The sequence below is a fragment of the Strongylocentrotus purpuratus genome, unplaced genomic scaffold (assembly GCF_000002235.5).
Source record: "Strongylocentrotus purpuratus isolate Spur 01 unplaced genomic scaffold, Spur_5.0 spur5_scaffold_20, whole genome shotgun sequence".
NCBI lineage: Eukaryota > Metazoa > Echinodermata > Echinoidea > Camarodonta > Strongylocentrotidae > Strongylocentrotus > Strongylocentrotus purpuratus.
The window spans coordinates 40,248,267-40,260,061 of record NW_022145606.1 but is presented as its reverse complement, the minus strand read 5'-3'; the positions used below and the strand labels follow the sequence as shown (position 1 = coordinate 40,260,061).

Sequence of the window (11,795 nt, the reverse complement as noted above, 5' to 3'; positions counted from 1 at the left end):
GGATGATACCTTTGGTCATCTGGATTACCACATTACCCACACTGACTGAGCTACGGTGCAGCTGACATAGTACATTGCCTTGTACATGACATCATGTTTTTTTTTCTCACATTGGATGAGTTCCAGTGATGACTACATACTACCCGGTCACGTTGACATGCTGCATTGTCTCATACCTGATACATACCTGATCTACTTCCTGGTGTATGTTAACCCATTTCCTTCTGGAACCGGGTTATGTTTGTATTAAACCTATAAGGGATATGTTAAATCAGTAGTCAACATGTTAACTTCCAAGATAAATGAAGTTAAATTTATTTCATCTTCATGTTTAGTTGATAAGGTAGGCTCCTGCTAACCAGCTTTATGCATTGCCATTGATAATCATGTTATTGAATGTAACTCATGCCTCATTTCCATCATCGTACTTGGAATAATTTCACTCCTTATTACAGTTTTTCAAATTATCTAAGCAGCATATTGTTTTACATTTAGATATAGAAACATGTGTTGTTTGCACTTGTCATGAAACAAATGTAATGACGATCAACAATGTACATACATGTATATACAAACCCAGCTGTTTGCCAAATGTTGTGAGAATTTTCGGGAATTTTTTTTTTGGGTTGTTTCCAGAGTTGAATATGGGTTAAGGTAAACGTTTCATTTTTGTATATTTGTTTTGCCTTTTAAAAATTAATGAATATGAAAAATTAGATTTGTAATGGGACTATTTTCCTAATCTTTGTTCAAACATGATACCTGTATATGGGATGATTTTGATGACGAAATACTGCAGAAAATGCATGGTTATAGCTATAGCTATTGTGAATTTTTAAACATATGTTATTTCACACGCCCTCAACACTAGGTACCCCCCCCCCATTCGATTGTGGGAGAGGTGAAGTAAAAAGGAAACGGAACTTTAAATAATACATGTAGTTATTTTCAGGCAACAGGCCCTTACGGTTTTCACGCAAAAAGGTGCCCATACGCCTATTTGTACGAGAGATAGAAAACAAATATTATTTTTGATTTGGGAGACGAAAAACTTTTTAACTCGTATAAGAAGATTGATCCAGTAGACTAAAGAAAGACTGGTGACCTCCCCCCCCCCCCCCCCCCCCATGACTGAGCAGATCCTACACCACTGGTAGAGAATACCCAAGTGTAACCAGTTTACTTTATCATTTGCTGTATAATTATGTCCTATTGTATATAAGCACTTCAATTCTTACTACAAAACCTTCCTTCCCGCCTTGATTGAAACGACCTTCTCTACTTTGAATCATTCTGACCTATTTTGCTATTTTCCGAATTATACTTCATCATACCGAATTAAACTTCTTTTATTTCAGAATATAATATATCAATAATTAAGAAGGTGGAATGAGAGTACATGTAGCAAGGGTGAATGCGCGAGAGAGAAGTCAACGGCCCGGAGGGGCTACGGTATAGCTTAGTAGAATATTATTTCTGTTAAGTATTTTGGTTCGTTTATTGCAATGTCTATAGTTGTTCAATTGTCGCATTTTATTTGGATTTAGTCAACTAGGGTAAAATCAGTAAACAGTGATTGATTTGTAAAAGGCCTTGTATTACGTTTGATATTATTCTTTATATTTTTGGAGCATTTATATTTAAAAAATGCAATTTACGTCAGTACTTCACATCACCATTAAGATTTGAGACATTATACCCAATGAGTTCAATGGAATGCATGTAGCTATTTAATGTACTTGTTGTAAAAATGTACGTATCTGTATCATGAACCAAGTATTAACTGTACTACATGTATATATGTATATATTTAGGTATATATATATATATATATATATATATATATATATATATATAAATACACACACACACATTATATCATTCATTGTTCCGACAACTATACCTTGGATTGTTACTAACTACAATAGCACTATTTATTGTATTGTAAATAGGTTTGTGTGACGAACGAATTCACGAAGTTCATACAAAAGATGCATATATGTGTTGGAAGATCAAGTACTTGTGTCTAATAGGAATTGCTTTCGTATTTCATCATTCCATTATCTTGATCTTTAGAACGGGATACGAAACTCAATTTAATTATTTGATACATTTTTAATATGCGTTTCATAACAAATATGTGATTGGTAATTACATGAATGTATACGAGTTGTTAGTATTTTATGTTTATAATGACATTGTAAATAAGTATTTAAGTTTTGTTTATATATACACGTTATAAATCGTCAAACACATGCAAAGGATGCTGTTTTTTTTCTTCTCACTTTGTCCTCACTGTGTCTCGCCAAGAACTCCCATCAGCCATAATTAAACTCTTCACAACAAATGACGCTATACACACATACCAAACACGACATGCAACACGTGCAAACTATCATCTTCCTCTAACCGGGACAGTTTTCGCCCAAAAAAGTATTTCATACACAGGACCAAACTACTGGAGCACCATTATTCCAAATCTCAAACAGCTTAAAAACTGTGGCAGCTTTAAAAATCATTGAATTCGTATATGTAATGCACAACTATACCATTTTTTCCCGACTATGACTACCGGCCTTCAACATTATATTCTAAAAACTTTCTTTTCTCTTTCTACTCATTCTTCTTCTGACCCCCTTTCTTTACCTTCTCTTCCTATTTCTCTTCTTTCTTACATCCATCATCCATATCATTTCATTGTTTTTTTCTGTATAATTTGCTTTTCAATTGTTATACTTCTAACTTATTATGAATGACAACGTGTCAAAATTATTTTGAGGAACTTAAATTCTACAAGCTATATGCTTTTTATTAAGTTCCTTTTTTCACATGTAATTTCGACATTATTTAGTGTAAATGCCATACAAACTTATGCTATGTAGATGTTGTTATCGTTCACGAATATCAATTTTGTAAATATGCTATGTTTTGTTAATGTATTGTATTTTTTTCATGTAAAATAAAAGAAACTAAATGAACTGAACTGTGTATGTTTTCAATTGGTTTTAGAGAGGAATGCACTTACAAACAAGCTATAATGATAACAGTTTTTGTTTCATGGATATGTAGCTCAAATCAACAGTATAGAAGTAACTGAGGGGAGTGGTAGTCCTGTAGGTAAATTTACTACGCAATCTAAAGGAGTCGAAATCCGCTCTTCTGGTACATTTGTAGTTATATTGGGTTAGGGCCTCCAATATTTGCTCTGATAATCTGCTCATTAAACAACATACAAAATATAAATCCTTTAAATGGGGAAATATCAATTTTGTAAAAACATATATATTTACAATGTCAATTTACCGGTAACCATGGACAAATAATAGTGATTAACTTTTGTGCATCTTCACCGGACATACTGTGACTAATCTTGCGAGCTCCTCTCAAATTTGCTCTGTAAAGAAATTGTCAGAAACTGTTATTTTTCTAATTATTGATGACGGAAGAAATTTGTTTCATATAGGTTTTGTTTATAAAAACATACTTGCAACAATCAAATTTAGGAAGCATGTATGAATTGAAATGTTCTTTAGGGCAAAAATAAAAATGTATGAAATGTTGGTACAGAGAAAATTTGGTGATGGGGGGGGGGGGGGAGCTTAGAAGATACGTCACAGAGTTGCCAATTTGTGTTCGATTGATCGCAACTTCAAAAAGTCATAACTTTCATAATTTTAATCGAATTTTGCTCAGAATTCCACTGACCAGTTCCTCTTATATCCTGCTTCCATAAAAAAAAAGAATCAAGAAGGGAGAGAGAGAAGAAAAACAGGTGAAGGTGGGGGTCAAAGAAAAGGTGGAGAGAGAAAAGGGAAGATGTAGAAAGGGAGAAGCAAAGAGGGTGATAGAGAAAGAAGGATGGAGTTTGAGAAAGAGAGAGGGGGGGGGAGAGAGAGAGGAAGATAAACAAAAAAGAGGGACATAGAGAAAGGTAGAGAGAGAGGGAGAAAGAGACAGGATAAAATAGGAGTAATGGTACGTGACAGAAGAATATCTCAAGCAGCGATAATGATAGCAAGATTAAAAGAGAGAGAGGTTGAACATAAAGGAAAATAGAAAGAAAGAAAATGAAAAAAAAGAGGAAGAACTAGTGTTGGAAGAGAAAATACCATGAGAGAAAAACTAAGAATCAGGAGTGACAAAAAACAGACATAAAGCTTTGAGGTATGTGTTTTTGAATGCTTCATCGTCAGATGAGAGAGCAGAACCAGTAAAACGATTAAATGATAATATATTGATATGGGAATATTGTAAAATAAAGTATAATCCATCATTCAAAAGGTTACTTTAATAGTGAAATTAGATGAATTATACACTTTACAGATTCCACAAATAAATAAAAGTAAGCTATTATTTTCATATAAAACATCAGATATGTAGAATGTTGGAAACAAGGAAGTAGGCACTAAAAACGCATAGGCAGATGTACACATTATAATGTGTTGATGAAGTAGGAGAGCGAGAAAGAGGGAGAGGGGAAAAGATAGAAAAAGTAGTTAGTGAGAGAAGAAATAACAGAAGGAGAGAATGAGTAATATAGTAAAGAGAGAAAATGGAAAGAGGTAAAAGAGAAAGTCCAATTTCATCAATATCCACATGTTACTTCCTTTGGTCTTATACTAATAAATATGGTTGTATTGATATATTTCACATGGCTCATAGTGAATATTGATTTAAAAGTGTATACTCCAGCCTGTTGCCTTTCGTGTTTACCCCCATCTATCTTACCTTGGCTATATTTTATTACATATTTAACTTAGTATTATATTCTATGTTTCCAGTATTCCGTATTATTATTTTGAAATATTGTACGATTATGGATTCAGTATTATTGTTTCCTAATATAAATTTTCATTTACTAGATATGATATTTGCAATTCAAATGCATTTTTTTACGGGTCTGTGATATATCGTTACGCTGGTGGAAAGCTTTGAATCCCGCAGCTTTGAATCCCGCCGATTTCAAGATCTTTTCAGACTTGTTTTTTATTTCAAAATCGAGCACGCGATCTTTATTTACTGGGTGCAATTAAGCAGAAACTTCTATACCAAAAATATTTAAAAAATAGTGGTAGGAGATTTTTAAATGAAGAATATACGAGAGAACGATATAGTGGTAGAACTTAGTAGTAAGAGGGGTAGAGATAACAAGGGGGGAAAACGCATGTGAGAGAAGGAACATGGAAATTGAGACGGAGAAATTATCTCTTTTGATAAGTAACACTGTCAAGATATAGATTAAAGGGAATCGTCCTCTTGAATGAGCTAAATTTTAATATTAGGGACTTTTAGATTTGCGGGGACTGATACGTGTGACGTCCATTCAAGGTAGTGCATTAAAAGGAGGTCGATCGTAGCAATCCCTATTGTCTTCGTGCGAATCTAAACGTCCCTATTACTAGAGCATACTTCCTCGTTTGAATGGTTATTTGTGTAGGCCTACTAAAACTGATTACTACTAGACCACTAAACAATGGATAGTTCCAACATCTGTTAGTCTTTTTGCTGATTTCAATTGTACAAAGGAATTACTCTCTAGCTGTTCGAAACGCCCAGTGTCATATTTAACGCCTTCTCAATACTGCATTATAGCAGGCGATAATTGAGGCACGGTTGCGAGATTGTTCCCATTACCTTTAGCCTCTGTACGTATGGCGTCCTCTGTATTGCGTATTGGTGTAGTATATTGAGTAGAAACTAGAATATTAAGCAGAAAAAGTAATACACGATTGGACACTTGGTTCATAATCTTTGAAACAAAGTGCGCCTGTGTGAATGTTCTACGTTGAATATAGATTCATTCAATGTTGAAGCTATTCTCCATACAAATGAAATCGAAATGCGTTGGATTTTATTTTGTATAAAATATGCATACTGGATTTTGTTAAACGTCTGTGTAAAGGGTATCATCTCTAAGTGTAATAGCTTGAGAATCCTATAAAGACTTGTATCGTGTACATAATCTGTACTGACTGCAGCATATATTGGCACTGGATTAACCGATAAAGGATAATACTAGATTTTGTGGAGAAGTTAAGTGATTCGGAACAATAGGACTCATTTACAACAGGCTCGATCAAAGCGTTATTGCAGCATGGCATTGATGAATCGTTCCAACCGGAAGATATTGGTCAAACTGATTGGGGTAGGAATAGTTGTCATCCTTCTCATCATACTAATCGAAACATTCGAAAGAGACCACAAGACTGTTGCGAATTTTCAAGGTTCTGGAGGAGTGGTTGGATTCTTGCACAGGATGACATGGATAACGCCTCCGAATAAAGAACGAGTTGATAAGGCAAAGGCTTTGAGCTATAAGGGCAGACACAGGAAGTATTTTTCTGAAGCACTTGTAGATCTGTTTGGGTTTTCTAGTGAATGCCATCTACGTGACGCTGATGGTACTAAAAAGGGTCTGCGTTCAACAAGCGTTATTATTCTTCTGCATTCTTCCCCATCGAGAGTGGCACTCCGGGGTAAAATACGAGAGACATGGGCTAGCCCTGAGGAATGTCGGAAACATGGTGTTCTTGTAAGATTTGTAATGGGTGGGCCAGCCAGTCAGGACGAGGTAGAACTGCTTAAGGAAGAGTCAGCTAAACACGGCGATGTTTTGGTCGGGAATTTCACTGATACTGTCCGAGCAACCACCATGAAATCTCTACTTGGGCTTCGATGGACTATCGTATTTTGTTCTCGAATCGATTACGTAATCGAGGCCAGCGACAAAACATTCATGTGGTTGGACAAACTGCCGAAGCTGCTACGGACCTTTAAAAAGGAAAAGAACTCAAAGTTTATTCTTGGGGCCCGATCCAACTCTTCCAGAGTTGTTCATGAAGCCTCGAGCGAGTTCTACGTCGGGAATGCCGTATTGAATCGTGAATTTTACCCAGTTTACTGCTCCCTGCAAGGAGGTATTATCATGCCTTTTGCCCTGGCGGTAAAACACTACAAATACACTTGGTCAACACCAGCATTGGTGCCTTTTGCTGATGCCCTGATTGGACTTAGTGCTGAGGCGTATGGCTGGAAGGTAAAACATAGCCACGCTTTCTCTCTGGAACATATAGGACCGAATGATGCTTGTCCCTTGAGTTCTCGATTCACAGCAATATCCCCTATCTTTTATAACATTCCTACAATCTGGCAACAGCTACATGATAGGATGTACATGAAGGAGTGTGATAACCCAGATCTGGATGTAATCTACGCGGGAAAAGTTGCAGATAATGCCAGGTATTTCAAAACGGTCTTGAAAACTGTTAGAGAAAGTTCCGAGGTCAGCTGTGTGGAGCAAGATTTGTTCATGATAGTGCTTATCTCATCCCATCCAGCACGTAAACATTCCCGGGACACTATACGTGGAACCTGGGCCAACAAGGACTTCTTGGGTTCTCTCTCAAAGAAGGTCAAGGTGTTCTTTCTCATTGGACAACCCGATCCATTGAATCCTGCGCTAAGATTAACCTTGGACGAAGAGCACGATGAGAACCGTGATCTCCTAGAGGGGAATTTCCTCGACACGTTCAAGAACCTCACCTTGAAACACATGTTCGGTTTGACCTGGACGGCAGATCACTGCAGCAATGCAAAGTATTTCTTGAAGGGTGATGACGATGTCTTTGCAAATCTGGAAAACATCATCAACCTCCTGCAGGAGATGAACAGCCATGGCAGGGGTCTTCGTGAACTGTACCTAGGAGATGGAGGAAGGGAATACCGCAACAGGGATCAGAATAGCAAATACCATGTGTCGTCTGAAGAATACAGCGGCAGGGTCTTCCCGCAATACTGCGTGGGTGGAGGCTACGTGCTTTCCATGGACCTGGTAGTCCGCGTTCTGCAGGAAGCACTGCGGACACCAATGCTGTCTTCAAGGGATGATGTCTTCGTTGGTATCCTTATGAAGAAGATACAGGTGCCTCTAGTCTACAATGAAGGTTTTCTCTACACCATGGGACCAACTGATACATGTTCCCTGAGGGAAAAGAGTTTCATGGTGATGCATGTTCATGATAATGTCGAGGCACTTTTAAAGATTTGGAGGAATTTCGTGAAAACCGATGTGCAGTGTTAGTCTATTTGGGGAGCCAGAAGTGCGTTGACAAGTTTAATGTAGACGTGTTGGGGCATATAGTTGATACAACATCGGGCTGTGGATCAAAATGGTCCATGGTTCGAGTCTCACTGTGGCACCTATAACCGATTGGCAAGTCATTAAGCTACTTTTGCCACTCTCCACCCAGCGTACACAGAAGGAAAATATTTCCTTATCATGGGAGGTTCAGCTACATCCGGGGTAATAATTAGATACTTTGTATTAAGTGCAGGAGAGTACCGGTATATTTGTAAATTACTTAAATATAAATTGACATAATATAATCATTAAGATCATTTGTGTTCGACTTATTCACACGCATAACGTACATGTATATGTAAATGCACTTAAAGTAGTTCGAAGTATCAGGGGGGCGTTTCAAAAAGCCCTTTAGTGACAAATAACAAAATCAGTGACATATCTGCTGATTTAGGAATAACAGTTGTTTTACAGCGATGTTTGGTTATTTCGATTTCAGACATAATGTAGTACTGTAATTGGTGACATACTGTAATGTGCCGCTTTTATAATCCAAGCTCTCTTATCACGTGGCCTACAGGAACATTTAAAGTGGCCTCTACAATAAAACTTGGGAATGAGAGCATACAGTTGTCATGGGGTTGACATTGAAAAACAGGAATAAGTGAACCCAGTTAGTAAATAGTAGGCCTACAACTCTCCTTTTGGTTTTTGCATCCTCCATTTCAGATACGTATGGCTAGGTTTTGCAGGTGCGCCCGCACCCTCTTTCTATAGGGGTACCCACACACACAACCCCGCCTACCCACACACGCACTTATATATCATCAAACCTATCACACACCCACAACGCGGTCACACACCTCCACGTAAATTCACGCTTATGTTTCTTCCCATCCCACATCACACACAAAAACCCACATCCCACTCACAACCCAGCCACCCACAACCCAGCCACCCACCCACACAACATTACATTTATGTCTCATCACACCCACATATGCATATAACTCGTTTAGACTATATACCAACACATTGCTCATACAAGAAGAACAAATTGTTTCAAATTATGCTACACCCATAACGCCAATAAAATCTAAATTATGAGATAAATGTCTTTTCAAATTTCCACCATTTCCCATTATTGATTGCAAATGAGAATCAATCCTGTTATACTGCAGGGTAATTGGGTAAAATTACTCAATCTTCACAGACAACTAGGTTCCTCAAATTATTAAAGAAATCATTTTACTAATGTTCTGTATGGAGCATGATTTGAATTGAACTCTTCATAGATGCGTACATGTATCACATGTAAACACCTACTAATGACTCTTCCTAATTGCTTTAAGATTTTTTCACAATGTAATCGCTTGAACAGAACCTAACCTTTCTCATAAAATATTTTCTATTTGTCCAATTTTGTTGAAACCTCCTCTGAGTTGTTTCTCCCGATTTCTCTGCTCCCTTAAAAAAACACCTGTCTAGATAACACATAAATTTCTCCACCCACAATACCAATACAAAACACGAAAAACAAGTACCTCGATTGAAATGATAACTTTCAAATCATTTATTTAACTCAAAACATCCTGAAACTATCTGCATACCATGTTGTCTATCTTTTTGCACTGATATCTTACATGGCTATCTCCATTAAGAGAAGAATGATAGATATTAAAGAAGAATTCCTAAAACATTTTATTGAACTTTTACTCAAGCATTACAAACACGGGACAGTATTGCAATACACATGCATGTTAATTGTTCAACCTATGTATTCATGGTTTTGTCCTGACCAACTCGAATATAAAGATGACCAACATAAAGGAACATGTATAAACAAATTTTAGGGGAGTGTAGGCCAAAACAAAATACATATTTAAATGTTTAGTGATGATTCAGAGCACTGATATGGCGCCAAATTTATTTAAAAAAAAAAAAAAAACGAGGTGCAGGCTTCTTTAATTAAGTCAGCATTTTCACAATTGCATTTCAAATTTGAAACCGCATTTCATAGTGCAACAAAAGAATTGTACAGTTATGGAATAACAATAGGCATGATTTGATTCAATTATGTTAAAAATGACACTTCACAATGGTATGACCCATTAAGTTCTACTCATATTTCCTCAATTTCCGCCTTCCTTTTGCGTAGTGACGACTACAAGCACATGCGTACTTTTAAGTGATGCACGTGTCCAATATGCACTACTTGAGGCTTTCCGTAACACCATGTGGTAGCCTTACTGAAAAGGCTGTTGATATATTCTGTCGTCAAAGTACCCGCTAATGTTGTATAAGGTGTTAAGAGGAATTAAGGAATAAGTATAAAGAAAAGAGTAAGAAAGGAAGGAATAATAATGGAATGCAGTTTTATGAAACGCTTACACAAGATTATTGGGGTTTTCGTTTTCAATGTTGTGTACACCGAAAATTAGGTGAACAGAAAGGAGGGAAGAGAAGGCAAAGGAGGGATCGAGATTGAGAAGGTCGTGAGCAGATTACAAAACTTGAAGGGTGAACAAAAAGAAAAGTGTAATTCTTAAAAGAATTGTTGGTATTCCTCTGTGGAGTAGTTCTCAAAACATTTTCTGAACTACGGTATTCTTCTTTTTCTTCTACTTCTGTGTCAACGGATTTGTAACAGTGTGATGGATTTATTGTCAGATAGTTCTTATGCTATTGTGAAAGACTAAAAGGCCTTATTTTCACAAGGGTTTAACTTTGTGTGAGTTGTTTAAGGGTCATGAAAATACCAGTGCTATAGAATATTTGTTAACTAGTCATCTGCAATAATGATAGAATATCTGTAAACTAGTCATTTGCAAAAATGATAGAACATCTGTTAACTAGTCATCTGGAAAAATATATGTAAAAAGTGAATATTGTTGGCTGAGAAGATATTATGCCTCCACATTGTGTTTCCCGACAGAATGGTTATCTAAACAGTTGATATTAAACATATAGTGCACTGTTGCGAATGTGTAAGGGCAGGGCCAGTGCACAAAGTTTAGTCAGTGCACATAGTGATAATGCACACGCCCGCAGGTCAAGTGCAATATCGATATCGCACTGATTGGAGATGGGATATGTTTTGCACGGTGGGACAAATAAATGTCAATTAACCAATCAAACTGCTTAGATTCTAGAACCCGTCTTATAAAAAAACAGTAATTCAAAGAAGTTAACATGCAATATTTTATAAAGCTTTGAAGACGTACGTCGGACAATATAATAAGTAACAAACATGTATGGATACGACAGTTCATAAAGTAAGGATTTTTTTAACTGAAAGACAGAGGAGAGAAGAGAGTAGTAGAGGAGTAGAGAACAAAGCTAAAGCAGAGCGACCGAGGAAGCAAAATAGTTGGGGAGACAGAGATGTAGAAGAGGGTGGATAGGAGAGGGCAGGTTAATAAATTGGCCAAAGCTGTTATAATTTACATATCTGTCGTTACTTACACGGAATAAATATACATATATATATATATATATATATAACATGCCAGGTATTGCAACAGTTCTTGAATACTAAATGGAAATGGAATGACCATAATAGGGTGAATGAAGAACAGGAAGCATAGAAGTGGAAAGTCCAAGAAGAAAGCGATGAGGGGAATCTAGAGCGAGAGAGAGAGAGAGAAAAAAATTGTAGTTAAAAAGTATTGATATATCGGAGGAATAATTGGTTTGCTACGTTATGATTCATTCA

At 36.7% G+C, this 11,795-nt stretch overlaps 1 protein-coding gene across 1 annotated transcript in view; it reads left to right on the top strand.

Annotated features, from left to right (window-relative positions):
- The first annotated feature begins 6,094 nt into the window (after window positions 1-6,094).
- The window catches only part of LOC115927724, a 32,445-nt gene continuing 26,744 nt past the window's right edge, over window positions 6,095-11,795 (top strand). Inside the window, exon 1 of the mRNA XM_030993944.1 lies at window positions 6,095-7,943. Within this exon, the coding sequence (XP_030849804.1) occupies window positions 6,095-7,943 (1,849 nt within the window). The remainder of the gene's footprint in view (window positions 7,944-11,795) is intronic.